This window comes from Aphelocoma coerulescens, chromosome 4 (assembly GCF_041296385.1).
Source record: "Aphelocoma coerulescens isolate FSJ_1873_10779 chromosome 4, UR_Acoe_1.0, whole genome shotgun sequence".
NCBI classification, from domain to species: Eukaryota; Metazoa; Chordata; class Aves; order Passeriformes; family Corvidae; genus Aphelocoma; species Aphelocoma coerulescens.
Genome location: NC_091017.1, coordinates 79,324,126 through 79,345,018, shown reverse-complemented (window position 1 = coordinate 79,345,018; position 20,893 = coordinate 79,324,126). Strand labels below are relative to the sequence as shown.

Here is a 20,893-nt window from a genome sequence, read left to right as displayed (position 1 = left end):
CATGCTGCTCCTTCCTCGCTCGGGTGCACTCCAGCTGTGGCTGTGACCCCAGAGCAAGGCGCTCATTTGGAAAAGCTGTTTGGGCACATCTGCCAGATACATAGGAGAAGCACATTACCTGCTCCCAGACAGGTAGATTGGTAAAGCTTCCCCAGGCTGTGGTGCATAGGCTGGCTGCGGTGGCAGCTGTGCCACTGGTGATGGACGGGTTACTGGCGGCCACACTGACCTTTGAACTGCTGAGCCCTCGAGGAGTTAAAAGGTCTCAGGCAGCTCTGCTCAGCTGTTAACAGGATTAGGATGTGGAGCAGAACATGGCTCTAGGTCCTGAGGTTGCCCTCAGGGCAGGTGGTTAAAGGCTGTGGCTGGCATCAACACACAGGTTGAGTTATTGACCTTTTTTCCTGTGGAGTTGGCTCCTGTGACTGATGTGGAAGCACCTTCTCAAACCTAACAACACCCAAGCAGCTCCTGTTTGATGAGGTGTTTGCATGGAACAGATCATTCACCTGCTACGGAGAATGAGTCTGCCTGGGATGGGTCATTGGAAGGGGTCTTTGTACCACAGGTTTAAGTCCCAGTCCTTCATGGTAACACTGACATCAAACATCCAAAAGACAAAAATCACAAGTGGCTTTTCCCAGAGCATGTAACAGTTTAGCAGAGGAATCAGAGGCAACTCCTTGGAAAAACAATTGACAGACCTGATCCATGCAATGCTCACAAGGGAGCACAAAGGACTTCCCTGTCTGTAGTGCTTGACCCCAGAGCCAGCTCCCTCCCTCCCTACACCAGGAGGTGTAAGAGCATCGTCCCACCCACCTACCTGCAGTGATAGATGCCAGCCGGACGTAATCAAAGCCCCTGATGAACGGCTCATAAGGGGAACTCTCCAGAACATTCATGCCTGGGGAGAAGAGAGAAACTGGTGAGAAGGCAGATGAGGCTCCTGAGGGATGGTTGAGATGTACAAGGTTCAACATCTGCAGCAAAGGATTGTTTGGTGGGTCCAAGGGGACTATGCTGTAGAGGCCACAAGTAAATGGACACGCAGAGTCATGGGAACAGGTGTGGACACATCCTTGGAGATGGGAATAGGATGTAACTGGCTTTTAAAATAGATCTCAGTTTTGGAGTCAGGCAGTCTGTCAGGGAACTGTTGAGTTGCAACTCTCTGTAGCTCAAGCCCTGTGGCACTCTACAGGCATTGCCAGAGAGGACACTAGGCTGTACCACAGGCTCCTGCTCATGGGCAGAGTTCAAACCACCAGCTCCCTACATACACAGGGCTTCCATCACCATTATTGCTGTTTTCTCTAAGTCCCTTCCTGGGACAAAGGTCCTCAACTCTTTTTAGGACACAGACAGGGCAGTGCACAGGGTTATGTGTGTGACAACACACTCCGTATTTACTGTCATCTCTCCCTTTCTCCTTGCCAACAGACTGTTCTTACTTGGCATAGAACTAATGACCCACAGCTCCTGCAGAAACTTCTTTTCTTAGTTTTTAAGTCTCTGGGAAGCTGATTTTATTCAGCTGGTGCTTCCCTTTCATCTGTGCAATGGTCTGTAATGCCCCATCATCTTGATGGATACCATGGAATATTATGGGAGCAAACAGCTCAGTATCTGTTGGTTTTTTTATTAGACATTTAGATGGATGTGGACAGCAGCAGCAGATGTACTGGCTGGGATAAAAGGACTATCCCCCCTCACGCTCCGGGCATATGCTGGCCTCCAGCTGTGGGCAGGAAGAAATGGCTCCCAGTGTCCACAGCCCTGTGCAATTACCACAGGTGCATTACAGGGCAGCTTTACACCTTCATTGAAATCTCTTGCATCGTGACTGACTGGAGAGGGGCCCATTTGTATTTTCCAGCATAGCAGTTTTATGCCCTGATGATAAAGCACCTTATCAGAGAATTGTTACCCGGTTGTCATCATGTTATTGTGTCTCTAAATGGGAAGGTGGCTAAACTCGGGTGTGCTCAAGAGAAGCTGAGTAAATAGTGTGCTTTGTAAATTCCCTGAGCACGCACTTCCACAATTGCTTTTGCAAGAGGGCTTCTAGGAAGCTTTTTGCAGCCTCCTGGGTATGTCTGATTGAGAAACAAAGCTCTACACAGACCGTGTGGATTGGCTTCCCTTCTCGGTCAATTAAACATGTCTAAGGACTCTGAAACATGTGACTGCTATGAAATATATCCCCCTGGGGAAATTAAGGCAAGGAAATCAAAAGTTTGGTGTGCGAATCTGCATTGCAAATGAAGTCAGTTGTTTGCAAAAGTGTGGGACTCAGGGCATGAGAGTGGAGAAGTGGAGTAGAGTTGTTGGCAGCCTCCAAGAACAGCCCTCTCCCAGTCATTCCCAAGGTGGAAGTCCCAAGCCACTGGGCAGGGAGTCCATCCAGCACCAAACTCCTATTCTGCATCTGGAGAGCTACAGCTGGCCCCATCTGCTCTCAGCACTCCTTGCCAGCCTGTGTCTCCTCTTCCTTCTAGTAGAAGGTGTCCCTGCCCATGGCAGGGGCTTGGAACTGCATGGTCTTTCACATCCCTTCCAACATAAACCCACCCTCTGTGTCCCAGAGCTGGACATCCTCATGACAGCAGTGTCCTACACAGCCATGTCACAGATGACCTGTTTCCAAAGTCTGAGCTTGAAGGTCAGCTGGGAAGGAGTTGTGATGCCGCCCATTGAGCTGAATGGAGAAGCTGGATTGCCACCTCTTCCCCAGGCTTCACTTCAATGGAAACAAATCTGGCACATAATTATGGGAAAGACCAGATACTGGAGAGTGCTGAGCTCTTGTATCTCCCCAGTCTGTTCACAGCACCATGCTCTGCACCCTGCAAGCTGTGGCACCTGAAAGCTTCCCAGGAACTTGATCAATCAGCTTCCATTCTGGCAAGCCTGTGCACTGTAGTCTCCATCCTCTTTGTTTTGCTTGGCCTTTTGGCCTGTGGTCTCACCCCTGCACTTTTCCTTTCAGGTTTCAGCCAGCAGTGTTTTATTAATCTATTTCGCAGCCCATGGCTGGAAGGGTCTGTTTTATTCCACATTTTAATTTTCATGGTGCATAAAATACTCACCAGCCTGACAAGGAAGAGTTATGGCCACTGAGGTGCAATTTTATGGTGACTCTTAAAAAACGTCAAAATCCAAACTTACTGAATACTGGCTCTGGGAACACTTCAAGTTCCAACTCGATGTCACCAGCCCCAAATTTCACTAACCCAAAGACACTGGTGCATTTGAGACATTCGAAGAGAGTGATTTTTTTGACGTTCATGCTGTTTTTCCTCAATGCCTGTGCTTTATGTCGTGTTTCTATAAAATCTATCGTGATCATGGTCTTGGGTTAACATACATAGATGAAAAATATGCTGTGCATTTCTCCAGCAAAAGATCTCAATGTATATTGGATATGTCCTAAAAGAGAGGTTGGGTTAAAAAGAAAAGGAAGGAGTCATCTCAGGTTTTCAGGACTGCTTTCCCCAAAATGTCAATACCATGGGGATCAACAGCATCATCGAATCTCCTGACTTGGAAGGGGCCCACAGGGACCCTCAAGTCCAACTCCTGGCCCTACACAGGGCACCCCAACAATCCCACTCTGTGCCTGACAGTATTATCCAAATGCTCCTGGAGCTCTGGCAGCCTCGGGGCCATGCCCATTCCCTGGGGAGCCTGGGCAGTGCCCAGCACCTTCTGGGGGAAGAACCTTTCCTTGATACCCAAGTTAACCTCCTCCAACACAGCTTCATGCTGTTCCCTTGGGTCCTATCAGTATGTCTTGAGACAGAACAGGATAATACAGCAGTATTTTGAAGCAACTTCAGAGCTGAGGAGCTCTGTAGAAAGGCCCGTGAGCAATTCCCTTTTAGGACAATCATCAGAAATTTTTCTGATCCATTCTACTGACCTTCCATCAGTGTGTGGTGGATGCTCCAGTAGACACTCAAGCAGTGCTTCTCCTTTTTCATGCCCCGCTTGCACTTGCAGCCGTAGAGCTGGCTGGAGAGCAGGGCCGTCACGGTGCTCCGGCACTGGCTCTTGGCGTCGGGGCCCAGCTTGTTGGCGCCATTGCCCGCGATGCACTGCCGGAGCGTCCGGAACTTGGCGCTGCACACGGGGTCGTTGGTGCAGGACTCGCCTGCTTGCAGGCAGTCCCTGCTCGAGCCGACAGCTTCCGCCATGCCTTCTGCAAGGAAACCAGAGAGGAGCTGTCAGAGTCATGGAGCAAGCCCAGGTGGGAAATGGACTGTGTCTCCCACAATCCCCTTCTTCTAGGCTGCCCAGAGACGTTGTGGATGCCCCATTCCTAGAAGTGTTCAGGGCCAGGTTGGATGGAGCTCTGAGCAAGCTGGCACAGTGGAAGGTGTCCCTGCCCATGGCAGAGGGGTGGAACCAGAACCTCTGAGGTCCCTTCCAACCCAAAGCCATTCTGTGGTTCTATGACAGGACCAGCCTGGTAGCAGGATTATAAGTGACAGAAACTTGATCAGTTCCTGGTGATTGATTTTTCCTTCTTGAAGCACAAAAATATTTTCAAAGCCTTTCTTCCCCAGCTCTCTACCTCATTTCTGCCTTCCAAATTTAACAGTAGCCCAATGCTACTGTTAACAGGAGCCCTGGCCTCTGCTCCTTGAACATGATTTAACATTGCCTACACCTTCCTGGAGCTATAAATGGCTCTGTGTGGGTGTTTTGACATGTAGTCAGCCCACATGTGTCCCAGGAGTTGGCCCTTGTTCACTGCCACCACCTCCCCAGGACTCCCACTGCTTCTGTCTTGGCTTTTTCCAAGCTTTTGTAAACTTTCTTCAGAGTTCCTTTACCAACACAAAATTCTCTGTTCCCCATTTGGAGAGGAGAGCCCAAAGCATGGGAGGAGGATGTTACTGCTACATGTACACCAATAAATTAGTTCATCAGGACTCGGTGGTGCTGAGCCCCAGGGCCTGGAGGAGATCAATCCTGTGTTATTTATTGCTCTTCCTCGCTAAAGCAGCCTGGACACATCCAGACTGACTCCTGGGGTGTGCTCACCCCAAGGCTCATGGCTGCATCGCTGCTCCTGGCAAAGGGCAGAGCCAGCGGCTCAGCCGTGCTCAGCAGGACATGGTTGTGTGACATCCAGGTGGCAGAGAGGTGACAGGGTCAGGACAAGGCGAATCTCATCGCTTCCAGCTGGTGTGATGCTCTGGAGAGTTTGACATAGGTCAGGCATGACTGCACCATGGCTTGGGAGAGTGAGGAAGAGGCAAACCTGGTTTATGGAAGGGGAGAATCAGTTCCAGTGCCCGTACAGTAATTTTGGATACTGCTGTACTATAAAAACAGAAACTGCTGTCATGACCTTGAAGAACAACTTCTCAAATACTTCCCAAAGGAACTCTATGTCTCTAACATAACTTGTCTTCCCTTTGGACAGGAACCAGAAGGCTAAGGATAGAAAAGAACATCTGTTTTTGACTCCCTCCAGTGTCTGCTTCTGGTGAGACCTGCCTTGGACAATATTAGAAAATCCTGCTTCCTGAGAAAAATATGAGTCCCTGATCTCCATCCCTGAGGGCTTCATGACATCTCTCCTTTCTCCAAGACTCTACTGATCTCTTCATAAAGTCCCCTTTTCTGCCTTCCAACTGCTACCTCTCCTTAATTTCTGCACGTCTCAGTTCAGCACTCGAGCGCAGTATATCCATTTCTGTTCCCTCAGCAGCCACAGTGTGTTTGCTAAGAAGAATCTGCCTCCGTTGCTCTTGATTAGAGTAGAAAGTAGCAGCTGGAGTTCAGATACTTCAATTTTGTTTATTACAAACTTTGGGTGAACCCACCAGGAGGTTTCCTCCTGAAATATCCCAATGGAATCTCAAATGAAAAACCTTTCATCTAACTGCAGACTATTTCAAAGTGCCTCATGGCCAACGTCAAGTTTTCAGGTATTTCAAATCTCACATCATCTCAAATTTGAGTTCTCCTGCCCTGATTTATTCATAGACCTGGTTTATTTAGCACTCAAGGCTTGTTTGGATCTGCCAGACGTGGAGAGAGAAATTATTTCCAACATGTAGGAAACTCTGCCTTGGGCTGTCATATACTGAAGAACTTCGAACACAGGGAACCAGTTTCCTTGAAATATCATTTGGGCAATTTGCAATTTCACTGAGATCCATAAAATGAGCTAGAGAACATATCTGAGCAGAATCCATAGGAATAAAGAAAAAAGTACTTGGCTTATTTTACTCTGGCTTTCTCCAAAGGATCTCCTCTGAATGAGGATAAAGCCCAGCAGGTTGTATTCTAGAAGAGATGACTTTGTCAGTGTCCTGTCAGCTGCTAGAAAAGTAGGTTAAAATAGAAATTATGACCTTCCTTCCCTTTCTCTGATACATGAATTGCAGAAGATATTCCCCCAGGATGGTTATAAACACAACCAGCGTGTAAAAGCTGTAAAACACTTTGGGACCTCACTTTAAATAAATCAAACAGATTGACCATTTGAGAGATTTTCCTGCAAAATTTTAAGTAAATATATCCTCAAACGGAGTCGTGCTTCATAGAACAAAGGCCAGGGGTGAATATTTACAGCCCAAGCCCACACCATAAAACACCCCTATTCAGACTTTATGACAGAGGTGCTTGAAGCCACTTGGAGTGTCACGAATGACCCGTTTTGTAATTGTGTCACTTAAAAACCAAATCATTCAGGGGCTTTTATTGTTAGTGATGTCTTTGCAACTGAGACAACATAACACCACGTTTTTCTCCTCACACTGCCCCTGAGAGAGTAATTTTATGCAACATTAAGACAGCACCTCTTAGGGAAAAAAATCTCCATGACTTATAAAATTGATGGTGCTTCCTAACAGGCAGGGACAAGAGCAATATTAGGACTTCTTTCCCAAAGATGGAGTGGCCTTTCTGGTTTTCCCTTCAAAAATAGCTCCTTGGAGGCTTTGTGCCACAGGATTTTCCTCCTCCTTGACTGACCAGGGAGTTGGGATACGCACCGTGTGTGGCTTGGGCTTTCTGTGCCTCTGCTTTTCTGACAGCAGCCCCTCCAGCTCCCTCTGCTCCCTTTAAAAGGCCATTTGTCTGGAGTTTTATTCCTCACTCGCTGCTAATTTCACGCTGTTTACGGTGGGCAGATGGAGTAATGAGTTTATTTTCACATCCTGTTTGTAGCTGTGCTCCACATCTGTTTCTGCTCACTCTTATCTCAGTGCCATTTACCCAGAGTTGCTCCTAAGGTGTGGGAGTAAGAGAAAAACCTGTCTCTTCCCATTTTAACAGACCCTCAGTTCTTCTCATACAGGTGTCTCAAAGTGCATTTTGCTGACCAAGCAGGGCTGACTCTCCTCCAAGGAGATAATTTCCTTTCTCAAGGAAGTGCAGCTGTGCCTGGGGTACAGCAGTGTGAACGTGATTCCATGGGGGCTGGAAACAGTGAATAAAATGCCTGGAGAGCACCAACGTGGAGTCCTCTCTCCCTTTCTTACTCAACCAATACTTGGTGTTTAGGAGGAACCACACCAGTTCCACCTAGGGCTCTGGGATACATCCCCCTCCCCTGCAGTTTATATTTGAATTGGGTGTGAATCTTTTTACACTCCTGATTTGAGGGGCTGGAGAATGTCCAGAGAAGGGCAATGAAGCTGGGGAAGGGTGTAGACAGTAAGTCCTATGAAGAGTGGCTGAGGGAGCTGGGAAAGGGGCTGAGCCTGGAGCAAAGGAGGCTCAGGGGGGACCTTGTGGCTCTGCACAAGTCCCTGACAGGAGGGGGCAGCCGGGGGGGTCGGGCTCTGCTGGCAGGGAACAGGGACAGGAGGAGAGGGAACAGCCTCAGGCTGGGCCAGGGGAGGCTCAGGGTGGACACCAGTAGGAATTTCTTTCTGGAAAGAGTTGTCAGGCCTTGGAAGGGGATGCCCAGGGAGGCAGTGGAGGTGTCCCATCTCTGGAGGTGTCCAAGGACTGCCTGGATGTGGCACTCAGTGCTCTGGTCTGGGTGACAAGGTGGAGAGCAGTCACGGGATGGACTCGATGGTCTTGGAGGTATTTTCCAACCTCAATGACTCCATGATTCTGTGATTCACACACAGTTCTATGGAGTGCAGAATGCTTTATTTCCATGACAAGCTGTTGACTCCAAAGCATTTGGTGTTTGCTTTTACAATATTTGCAGCTAATAGGAGAATAACCACCCAAAACCTCAAAGAAAGCAACAGGAATGGTTTATTACCCTTCTAGGTTAGCCTTGTTTTGCCTGCAAAGGTGGATGGTTGTCTTTACAGAAACACAGAAGATTTGGGTTGAAAGGGACCTGGAAGCCCCTCCAGTTCCTTCCACCAGACCAGGCTGCTCCAAGCCCTGCCCAGCCTGGCCTTTGTGCCAGAGCTGGTTTCCCAGCCAGTACACAGGCCATGTAAATGGCTGGGAGAGGACACTGCAAGGACTACTTGCATTCTGTGGTGGTGTGAGACACCGGCAGAAACATGGGCACAAGACCATCCTGCTGTGCTCAGCTGGTGGGAATGGCCACCACAGGACAATCCTCACAGCCGGGTCAGATTAAACCAAACACTAAACTTAAAATTAAATCCAACTAAATGTTGGTACTTGCTGATAGGCAACTGTCTGATAGGCAACTGTCTGATATGCAGAACATTTAAACTTCCCCGGAGCTGTCAGAAACAAGCTATTACAAACAGTTGTCCTGGAGTGAAAATTGATGGGAAATATTCCCAGTAGAAGAAATATGAAGAAATATTCCCAGTATTTCTCAAATATCCATAAACCAATAGTTACGTGTGAATGGGCCCAGGAGGTTAATGCAGGTGGCCCCTGCAAAACCTTGTTTAAACTGTGTTTTCATGTAATGATTTTATGGCCAAATGCTCAGGATCACACAAGGAACAAACTCTCGTACAGCTCAAATGTCATGTCCCATTTGCTGCTGAAACACATGCAGAGCAGCCCCAGCGGACACCTCTGCCATACCTACGTTCCTTCCCCCAATCTGCTTGAGAACAGCCCTCCCACGAGATCCCACATGCCTTGTCCAGAACTTAGAGCTGTCACCTGGATTTTGTAGTGCCCAGAAACCTCCTTAGGGATGCCATTCTCCATGCAAGGGAAAGTTTCCTTCCCTTCTACCTGTCTTGCCCCGATCTTAGTGCATGTTCCATGCTCCAACACCATGACCACTCTGAGGGCTGCCCCAGTGTTAACTCAGAGCAGCTCACCTGAAGAGGACACCACCACTCATGGCTGACAGTCCTCTGTGGACTTCCATGGTTTTACAAACACAACACACACATAATGAGATCCCACACTGCAAACTGATCTTTTCCTAGCGATCCTTCCCAGCCAGCACTGGGGTGGCAGAATTTGCTGAGAGCATCTCAGGAATGTAAAGTCTGAGGGTGTTAAAGCAATACTGGAAAGTTCAGGCCTATGACGTGCTGCGTGTCTCGAGCAGGCATTAAAAATGTGCTGCCTGACTCTTTGTAGTTCTCCAGTTCTGACCTGTCTTCCCTTGCTTCCATGTTGTGAGCAATTTTTTGTCTGTATTTGATTGGTGCCTCCACACGGGACCTTACAGGTACTGAGGAGATACAAATAAACACAGTAACACTCACTGAGTATCTCCTTCTCCTCTAATCGCTGATCCATGTAAAAGATAACCAACTTGCTGTATGGACTCAAACCCAGAAGAAAACATTCCTCTGATCTATCTTGCTGTTTATCACAGATTTATACATGACACCCAGATACCATGACAAGTTGTATCATGTCTCCATTACCCTTAAGGAGAACAGAATTGATCATGAAAACCCTCATGATGACTTGGGGTGAAGTCTCCCTAGATATCATTACTCTCCTACACTAACACATCCTTTTTGACAAGGCTTCAGCCTTTGTTTTCTAAAGATGCCTCTGGAATGCCCCATCCTGCTGGACTGACTCAGCCAGACTAATCACCAAATCAGCTATAAACAGTATTCTTATGAAAAGGGGATGAAGATCAGACCATCACGCTCAGTGCATGGCCTGGTTGCAAATAGCTGTGTATCTATTCTAAATAAGTCTAATCCATCAGACCAGGAAGAAGGCTTAGAACTTTTGAGGATCCATGAAGTCCCAAAGTGGATACAAGTTATTCTAAAATACTAGGTATCTGAAACACAGATCACACAACTAGCTGCAAGTTTTGGCAGAGAAAATGATCCATGTCATGTTCGTTCCTTGCTGAAATTTGGGGACACCATGATATTGGTGTATTGGGAAGCTTCAGTCCCTGATTTCTGCTGGAACAGAGGTTCTTCTCCCATTCTCAAAGCTGAGCAGTTATACCACACAGGGTGAATGGGGTTTGTGATCACCAGGATCTTGACATTGGTGCCTAAAAATTAAGCATCCCATCCTGTGGGGTAAGTGGTGGTCTCTGGATATCAGCTCCTCGTATGTCAAGATGAGACCACATCTAGCAGAGAGCAGCAAGGACAACTGAGGTCTCAAGGGCCAGAGGTGATCTTTAAGTACTTATCTAAGATATATAAGACTGTAAGTTCCACCTAAATTTGACTTTAAAATGTCCTGGCCAACGGTAAAGACATAAAGATTCTCTGCTGAGGCTGAGCAAAACAAACTCAGAACCAGGACAGCTCCTTTTTTTGGTCTAACTCTGCCTGGGTCTGCTCAATCACATCACCTTGTTCCCATCACTTCTTGTTCCTCACATCACCTTGTTCCCCACACTTCTTTCCCATCTCTGACCTGTCATGTTCCTCATTCAGAGATGTCCCCATGTGCTGGGCAGTCCCTATTCACCTGAAAGATGATGGTGAGCAAGAGGTTTGTTCCCTTGTCTTTCTGTGGCTTCAAGTCTAATATTTCACCTGCATATAGAATCATAGAATCATTTAGGTTGGAGAAGCCCTTTAAGATCACCAAGTTCAACCACTCCCCCTGCACTGCCAACGCCACCACCGACCCCTGTTGTGTAGTGCCACATCAGCTGGATTTGTCACACACAAGGGAAATCAAAATTCCAAGTCCTAGATATAAGTCTAAGGTAAGGAACACGCAGAAGGATGTAAGTCTAAGGTAAGGAGCACTCTGCAGATGTCAGAAGCACGGGAAAAGGGGGCTTGGTCATGTGCAGAGGCATGCAAAGACAAATGGAGGTCTCTACATGGGGAAATTGGGATAACCAAGGAGTAATTTAAGCAAAGCCGTATTTGTGCTATCAGCAACATGCTGGACACTCACAATAGTCTCCCCCACTGAGGTTGTATGTTCAAGTTCCTGACCAGTAATTGCCATGGGGCTGATTTTCCAGCCTTTAAAGGAAAGAAAGAGCTGTGTGCTGCAGCTCCTGGTACAGCGTGTCCCTGGTGCTCCAAAGGGCTGCCTTGCTCAAGGCAGAGCAGCGATAATCGAATATTCTTTAACTGCAGTCACTGAGATCCCCGAAGAGCTCAGTGCTGTCTGGGGTTCCTCAACAGTCCACACCTGGAGCAAGATTTATCTTTAAAAGTTCCACTGGCCCATATTGTGATGGATACTGGAACACATGCTGCCGACACGTTCTCTTGGTCTCTTTCCTAGACCAACCTCATCATTAAACCCTTTGCATCTTCTCCTTTTACAAGCAAAAATTCTTCTCATGTTGCAGTTTATGCTCATCGGCCACTAAAGCAGCATTCAGGGGTCATCAGCCACAGAGTCTGAAGTAACTGAGCTTCTCAAATATCATTTGATTTTGTACATGTACTTTTATTTCTCTATCTGTGCATCAAGACAAGCTCAGCTTCCCAGCCCAGATTTGGATAAGCAAGGCAGTCTAATTCTCATCTTTCTGAGCACAATTTCAACTAACAACACCCAATGCCTGAAAGGCAGTCTGCTTAAGTCCAGCAGAGTGAGATTCAGATCTTTCTCAGTGCCTGTAATGGTTTTATACACATATAAAATTAAATACCTGAGATTTTTTAAACTCCCTTAGCTCCAGTTTGCTTCAAACCATTTGACAGAAGAGTTCTGGCTCTCACCAACTCTTCAAAATCTTGCAAAGTCCTATTAATTAACTGTGCACTGATGTAAAAAATGACCACTTCTGGAAGCCCATATGTACCACATAAAGGTTTATTGTTTCCTACAGGGTAACCTAATGTACAAGTCTCTAATAATGCAGTCTCAGAATACCATGGACCATTCACAGGTCTACCACATCTGACCCAACACCATTGGTTTTTGTCTCCAAGGCAGAAACTCTTGACACATTTCCACATATCCATTTCCTCCATCCCTGTGTCCACTTGTGGCCACTGCAATAGATTTTTCATGATCTCACAGATTCCACAGAATCCCTCAGGGCTGTTGCACTGACACTGCTAATTCTTGCATCTGTACACTGTGCTGTCAATTACAGAAAGCTCTGATCTGGATTGATATGCAGCTCCCAAACCTCCTTCCAGTGACACTGTTAATGGCTTTCTGCAGTGTCTTCTCTTTTGCCGCAGCTTCCAGAGGTTTATTCCCGACAATGTTCAAGATCAGAGGAATCTCCTCCACCAGATTTGCGTGGCCTGTGCTGCTCTCCACACAGCATTCAAGCCTCAAACACTCCCAGGACAGTGCCTGCTCTCAGCTCTTGTTTTCCTGGTTTACACTACTCAAACTCCATGGATGCAGCTGGAAAATTAAAGCTGAACACCCTCCTGTCTTCTCACAGGTGAATGAGCCATTTCTATAGGAACAGTGAAACTGGGGTCAATTTTTTTGTTGAGATCCATTTGCCCTACCTGAATATTTTTCCTTAACATCTCCTGCAGCAAAGGCATCCCTCTATACATGAAGCTGCTTTTTGCAGAGTGTTTGAGAACACTCAAACAATTCCACCAAAGTGCACAGGAGTTCTGTCACACTGTCCTGAGCCATTCACAGAGGCATTTACTGGCCAGGTGGTTGATCTTTGGGTGAAATATTCAAGATCAGGTTGGATGGGGCTCTGAGCAGTGGGATCTAGTGGAAGATGTCCCTGCTCATTGCAGGGAGTTGCACAGATGACCTTTAAAGGCCTCTTCAAAACCCAGACTATTCTCTGTCTGCCACAGCTTGCCCAAACTCAGGTGCTTGCTTTCCTCTCTTTGGCTGGCAAAACTCCCTGACGACGCTGGCGCTCCTGTTTCACTTGGAATCCTCCAGCATAACATCCCAGAAAGAACAGTCATCTCATTTCATTCTGGGAGCCAAACCCTGCACATCTTTCTTAGCTGTCAAAGCAGCATTTCTGTAATCACATGGCTTTGGCCAGTCTATGTATCAGGCTCATCAATTCACTTACACTTTCTCCCAAATATCCCACATTTCTGATTTTAAATTCAATTTCTCTTGCTATGCCCCATTTTTTGACCCTTTTGCTGCCCTCTCCCCCACCCTCCAGTCTATGTGGATTGCAATGTCCTTATTTCTTTCAAATAATTCTTGCATTTTCCTGTCAAAAACCTTAGGAGCAAGTTAAAAACCAGAGGGAAATACTTATAAGGAACATGTCCCATCAGGGGCATTGGAAATGCAGACTTGTGAAGTCTTCTTGGTCAGGGCAATTTGCAAAGACCCACAAGGGGCAGATCACAGCATGAAAAAACCCACATCTCCAGCCATTGTCTTCAAAATGTCTCCCTTGGTACACAAGGGAAAATATTTTCTCTGAATATTCCTATTGAGTGTTTGGGATCTAATCTCAGCCTGAGGGACTTGTTCTTCTTTCCTGCTGCTCCCAGGGGCAGGCATATTGCAGTGACTTCTGTTTTAAAAAATTATTTTCAGTGCTTGCAGATAGCCCAGACTTCTGCTTCATGAACAGAGGAGCATTTCTGAAGGCTGAAGCACTGAGGGTTTAGGATCTGACAGCACAGATTCCTATGCCTTGCTCACCAGCGCCATTAAAAACATCTCAACACTGCTTTCTCTTTTTTTTTTCTTTTCAATCAGATTCCTCTTTTTAATGGCCCCACTCGTAAGTCAAACCTCACCTATCACTTAACTGTGACCCACCCCCACTGCTGAGGTATTTTATTTTCAGTTTATTGAAGTTTTAGCCTAAGGTAACCCCCCTTTGATCCCAGCACTCCTTTGTCCCTGGTCTACACCTCCTGGCAGTGTGTCACTTTCCTGCTCCAGGTACCATCCAGTGATTCACATTCTTTTTCACATTCACAAAGATCTTTCCATCTGTCGTAGCCTCTGGCTGCAGGAGTTCCTGTGGAGGAGCTGTTAACTGAAAGAGGTGATGGAGCAAGGCTGAGGGTGAGGAGAGGGACAGTTGTGCTGGTGATCCATTGATGGACAGGTGCTGACTCGTAAACTGGGAGCAGGAATGGATCTGGCACTCATGGCATGGGTTTCTCCCTCTCTAACATAACCAAGAGCAAGACCTTGACCTTCTGCAGTGGCGCAGGTCAGAACACGTGGCGGGTGATGAGATGGGCAGGAGATAAAGTAATTTGAGGACGTGGACCCTTTTGGGCAAGACCTTCAGAATGACATCCAGGCTGCTTCTGTCATATCCCACCAAACTCTGCACAGAATAAGAGATTTTCCCCTCCAAATTCTGCCTTAAAATCCATTTCCCCTCATGCCACAGAACTGCTTATACAGAAATACATTCTCCCAGGGGTTGCTGGAAACTTGTCAGAGCGTCTGACAGAGCTACAAGGAATGGTAGAAAATTAACATCTTTATCTTCCAACTCTTATGAAGAATGAGATCCCAAAGGAGTGGACAAAGAAATGCCCTCTTTAAAGAACCAGGCAAAGGTACCAGGACTCATAGATCAACCTCATGGAAAAGACTGTCCAGGAAAGTGGGGCCTGATGTGTGATTTGACCTCTCCAAGCTATTTGGCACAGGTCCATATGAGGTGCCATCAGAGTGAGTGGCCTCTGAGCAGTCACAGCCAAGTGGGTGCTCATGAATACAGAGCTCCAAAACCAGAAAGGGCACATTTTCAGACTAAGAAGGTGCTTGAGAGTCTGTCCTGAGTCTGGTACTGTTCAATATTCCCATAATGACTCCAGTGATGGAATAAAGAATAGATTTCTGTAATTTGTGGCCGACAGAAGACGAGGAGGGGGTCACAAGCAATGGGCAAGACAAGACTGGAATTCAAAATTATCTTGGTCTGTTTAAGGCAGTGTATGAAATCAGGAGGATGACACTGACCAGAAGCAAAAGTGGCAGTGGGAGATATGAGTGTGAAAAGACAGGACGGAAAAGCAAACCTAGGAAATAGAAGCAAGGGAAATATAACCATGGGGTGAGAGAGGGTCACAGGCTGAACAGGGAAAAGAAACAGGATGAAAAACAGAAACCATGTGGTGTGGGACATAAGTGGTACGTGTTTATCACAGGAAGCAATTATTCTGCACTTCTCAGCTCCACTAAGGCTTTAGCTGGAGTTTCAGTCATCCTTTGATGGGACAACACATATTAAGGAAGACAACAAGATCCCAGAGGAATTTTATTAAAATTATAAATGGTTTGCAGGCTGAGGTGAGGATGGAAGAACAGGATTTGTGTAGTTTAGGATGAAGGCTGTGAAGAAACAAGATCGTAACACTCAAATACATAAACAAGACATTTTAGATGTGGACAGTAATATATATCCCTCCCTGTCGTGGGACATAAGATGAGAAACAATTCTGAGTAAATGTGCAGCAAGGAGATGTAGTTTGACATTCAGAAAAAAGTTATATGGGAAGTTAAAAAGTGGAACAGATTACGGAGGGTCTGTTTAATCCCCAGCAGTGGAATTATTTACAAAAGCACCTGTCAGGAACAACTCCTGCATCTCCCCTTCTCTGCTGGAGCAGCAGGTGTCATGCACGTGGTCCCTTCCCATTCCCTGTCCCCGTGGCACCATCCATGGGAGACCTTGTGGCTGCTGTGGACTTGTGAAATGAGGACAGGCACCTCCAAATCAAACAAACCACACTGGAGACAGGCACCAACAGAAGGGGAATAAAGTCCATGTGAAGTGTGGCTCTCCCAGAACAAGGCATCTACCTGCTCAGGGCCAGGCTGGACCGGGATAGTGGAAGGTGTCCCTGACCAGCACCCCCCGGGTAGCTCTTCCCCGCCTCACCAGGCTCTAACACTGTTTTTATCCACTGGCTCCCACCAAATGCTGATACTTCCACCAAACTGCAGAAAGGTGGCTGGATTTTTAAAGCACATACAACACCTGCTGGAGGTCTGTGTCCTCCTCTGCCATCCTTGCCAGAGATCTGAGGGAACTGCTGTTCCAGGGCAAGCTGAGCCCATTTGCTCACTCTGCACCCTCCTTTGTGTCCAGAGCAGCTTGGAAGGCAGAGCACGCAGCATCCCCTTGTCCACTCTGCCAGTAACAAAATAAGGGCAATGCCTTCAAAGACGGAGTTCTCGGAACACAGAGTTCATCAGGCTCCGGGGGAGTTGTGATGCCCACTGCATCAAACAGCCCTAAAATCGTGTGATGCTGTTGGTTCAGCAGGGTCCAGGAGTCATTTTCAGGTCCCTGTTCTTGCTGTAGAGAAGCGAGGAGAAAATTACATTTTCCTTGTTTGATCTCTGCCACTTGCTGGATCGGAAAAGTCCACGGGTGTTGAGTTTGAACTGCTGCCAGACTAACAATTGTTAGCAAAAATGGACAGTATTTGGATCCTGCCTTCAGCGGTTTCAACAGTCTTATCTGTCCTGCACATCATTACATATAGCAAAACACTGGAAAACCTTCCAGCTCTGCCTGCAAAACACAAAAGCAGCCAAGTTGGGCCAAGACAACTGTGCAGAACTTGAGTATTCGTTGCTAAGGACAGAATCTCACCCATTTTTAAAGGGTCGTTTATCAATGAACTCTCTTCTTAATGTACCTCTTTGAAGCACTTAAATGCTCTGCACTGCATGGTTATGATGGGGATCCCAGCCATATGTCAAACAGGAACTGTGACCCCTTTTTCTGTGATTAAGTTCATTTTTGTTCCATCCACTTTTTTTTGTATATGATTAACTGGTGAATAAAAAGGCTATTTTTTATTTTTCTTTGCAGGGGCTGAAGCAGTTTTAATCATATATAATTCAACACTTGCTATGCGATTTGCATTCCCTGCTTTAAGATGGATTTGGCACTAAACAAGCACTCAATTATACTCCCCCACCTCTGTTTTCTCTGGAAGTTGCAAAATTCATTCAAACAAAAGCTAAACCCTCCTGAAGATTTATGAAGATTAATGATGATTGAAATCAAAGAACTGAGATTCTTCTCCTGATGTTACGAAGCCACAGGGCTACAATGCATGTCCTCCAGTGACACTTTTCCAGGCAACCCTGGGTTCAAAGACAAAATTGTGTACATGTCGGTACCAGCACAGGTCATTGCATCTATCCATCATCCCTTCATCTCTCACTGACCTTTTTTTGCTTCTGACACTAAATATTAGACATGAAGGCTGGCGTTTGAAAGCCCAAATCACAAGTGAGGACAAATAAGGCATACACTGAAATTAGAGGAGAAAGCCAAGTTGGAAAAACCAGAACAGATTTCAGCTGAGGAAGGGAAAAGGCACTGAGAAGTGACTGGTGACACAAGACAACTGGAATTTGGGCACATAGCCATACATATGTATTTACACATATATATGTATGCAAATGTAACTGTGTGTAGGTAGATAATACTTATTATAGCATCACTGCGGAGAGATAACCAACACAGAGCTGATTAGGAGTTAGGAAATACAAAGAGGAACCTAAATTAAGTACTTGCAGTTACTCTCTGGAATCACTTCTGTGCCCTCGGTGACTGGAGGAGAGCCCAGGGAGCCTCCCTTAGCTGGGATCACTGCCATAGCCTGTGGGGCTTATGGGGGAGACAGGCTACAAACAGAGGGTGGGAGGGCGTGGAAGGAAAAGGCAGGATGTATTGGAACAGCAAAAACACAAAACCATGAGAACTTACATTGGGATAAACAAGACTCCACATTGAAGAGACACTGAGGTTGTAAATGCAAGAATTCAAGACATGCCACGAGTAATCCAGAAGGAGCTGAAGTCCATCCTCCCATCCCACAGCAGCACGAGGGCACAGCCTGTATCAGCACAGTCCCATAACAACTCCAGCCTATGCATTAATACCACTTGACACACAGGAGTGATCCTCACTACACATATCTACCTTGCCCAGAACATCAGCTGACAGTCAGACCCAGAGATACTATTTTAATCATCAAGCTTGGGTGAGAATTGTACCTTTGGAAGCAGTGCCTGTGTACCTCGTGTAATATTTAGAGAGCTGTGCCGAGATGTGAGAGGCTCCACTGTGAGATCTACACAGCCTTGGTGAGTCTTTTCCAACACATCTCATAAAAGAGAGAGCCAAAGAGATATTTCAGCTGGGTAACTGTGAGTCATAAAAAGCATAAAACCAATGTGGAAGCCACAGAATAAGGAAGAACAGTGGAAACATGATGAGAAAGAGAGAAGACAAATGGGTCAAGTCTTGGGGTGGTTCCAAAACCAAGATGATAAATTCGTTTCCCCCAGAGCTGCTCAGTTGAGGCACTGGGCAGAAATGGGCAGATAATGAACAACAAAGGCAGTGTGCTAAAAAATAAAATATAAAGTATACAGTATAAAGCAAATATTTAATTACTTGTCATATAAGGGCTGTACTGAGGAAAAGAAGAAGTCACAGCCAGCTTGGAGCAACCTGGTCTAGAGGAAGGTGTCCCTGCCCATGTCAGGGAGTGGAACAAGATGAGCTTGAAGGTCCCTTCCAACCCCAGGCATTCCATGATTCTCTGATAATTGTCTTGGCAATCATTCAGTTTATCTCCCCTGAGATGGATATCTTTGTTTCTGTATCACTAGAGCAGCCAGTTGCCCACCTACGGGTGTTTAGTACGACTTGGGATACTCCAAGGTATCTGAGGGCTACAGATGTGACACAGTCCCATGGGAATCCTGCACGTTTCTGGGAGCAGCAACTGAGCAGAGCTTTAGGCAGGGCAACAACTCAGCTCTAGCTTGACATATGAAATTGGAGGGACACAGCTCTTGGAGCCCAGTCCTGATCCCATAGGAACAAGTGCTGAAGGTGCAGTGAAACAGAGAGCTGATTGTGAAAATGCAAGTCCCAGGTGTCGAATGTGGCCACAGCAGACACCATGAACTCCATTGTTCAGAGGAGAGCCCTGACCTGTGTCAGGGATTAAAAAAAGCACCTGGAGCCAGTTAGGTTGAGAGTTTGCTGAGGGTGGAACAGGCTTTCTCCGCTCACCACAGCAGCAGAGCCAGCAGTGCCTCCTGCCATAAGCATGGCAGCCCCAAAAGCAGCACTTCCCAAACACCGGGAAGGAGCAGCATCCTTGAGCCACGGTGTCTTCACCTGAACTAGACCTGGAGTTACAGCAATTACATGTTCCTTCCATCCTAGAGATCCCAGGGGATGGAAGGAAATTAAATAATAATAAATTATTAAGCAAGGTTTGAACCTTTGTGCTGAACTCTCTCCTCATGCCCTCACTATTTCTGTCATGGAAATCTGTTTTCAGTCTCAGCTTAAATAACCAAACATGAATTTTGCTGTAAGAAATGATCTTGTAATCCAAGACAACTTGAGCCATACAAAGGTCTAGTAACTTGCTTGAAGGCTTCTTTTACCCTTGTAAAACAAGAGTTCACCCAGCAATGGGAGCAGAATCCTAATATTTAATTACTGGCTGCAGTTCACACGCAATTATTTATGACACGCTTTCAATGATTATTCATAGGTTTCATACTGGGGGCGGGGGAAGGTCAGCAGGTTGCAAACAAGCCTGAAATTCAGAATTACTTGCTGTGGAGAGCTGGGGAAAGATGATTATGATGGAAAATGCAAGAGAAGGGCATAAAGGAAATTGATTATGAAGATTTACCAGGAACATGTGTACTATTAAAAACTCTATTGCACATCAGTGAATTTCAGACACTTAAATCAACAGAACCCTTAAAGGAAAATCACATTTTTTATCATCTAATCAATGTAGGTAAAAGTGTTGTTGGTCTCTCTTCCCTATTCTCTGTTGACTTCAGTTTCCCAATTTAGAGAAGTTCAGTGTTCAATCTAATTTTAAGTGTCATGAAGTTTGAATAGACCAGAGGCAGCTGAAAAAGCCAGAAGTAATTAAGTTCAGCTTTTGTCCTAACTGTCTGTAAAATCCAGCTAATCACAGCTCTCCTTGAATGGTGTTCGTTATTTCAATAACCTTTCTTCCCCCATGTGGCACATGGAGTTGCTCTCAGCCTTGTGCTGCTCTGCTGAAGAAAACACAAAACTGTGCCAGCAACTGACCATGAGGACCCCCTTCTTCCACCTCATGATGAAAAGTAATTCAGAGTTGTTTGGGGCCTGGCAGGGACAACATTACCAGTCAAGTCCAGTTCCTGTGCTGCCTTTCACCTTAGAGAGCCACAGCTCTGTTTGCAGAGCTACTGCAGTCTGGGGCCAGCGCTCCTGGCTGAGTGCAGGGATAGCAATAAGGCAAAGGGCTGCAGTGGCTGCTTTCCATCTCCAAAGCATTTTTTCAGGCGTGGATGAACTTGAGGATCCCAGTGCCCAAGGAAAAATTAAGCTGCTACAGCATTTCCCCACGGCACCCTCAATATTGGCCTTTCTGCTCAACAGCAGAAAGGTTCTGATGCAGGAGAGGGTTGGAATGTCCCTTTTAACGCAGAATATCCTGTGATTCTGTGATTCTGTGCAGGTTGGGAATCACCAAATGAGATAGCGACTCAGTGTTGTGGTGAAAAGAAGGTCACAGAATATTCACATAGAATACCCTGATTTGAATGGGACCCACAAGGATCA

General features: G+C 46.3%; 1 protein-coding gene across 1 annotated transcript in view; it reads right to left on the bottom strand.

Annotated features, from left to right (window-relative positions):
- The window catches only part of LOC138109217 (GDNF family receptor alpha-4-like), a 64,367-nt gene that overhangs the window by 10,466 nt on the left and 33,008 nt on the right, over nt 1-20,893 (bottom strand). The window contains 2 exon segments of the mRNA XM_069012296.1: nt 827-907; nt 3,926-4,204. Of these exon segments, the coding sequence (XP_068868397.1) occupies nt 827-907; nt 3,926-4,204 (360 nt within the window).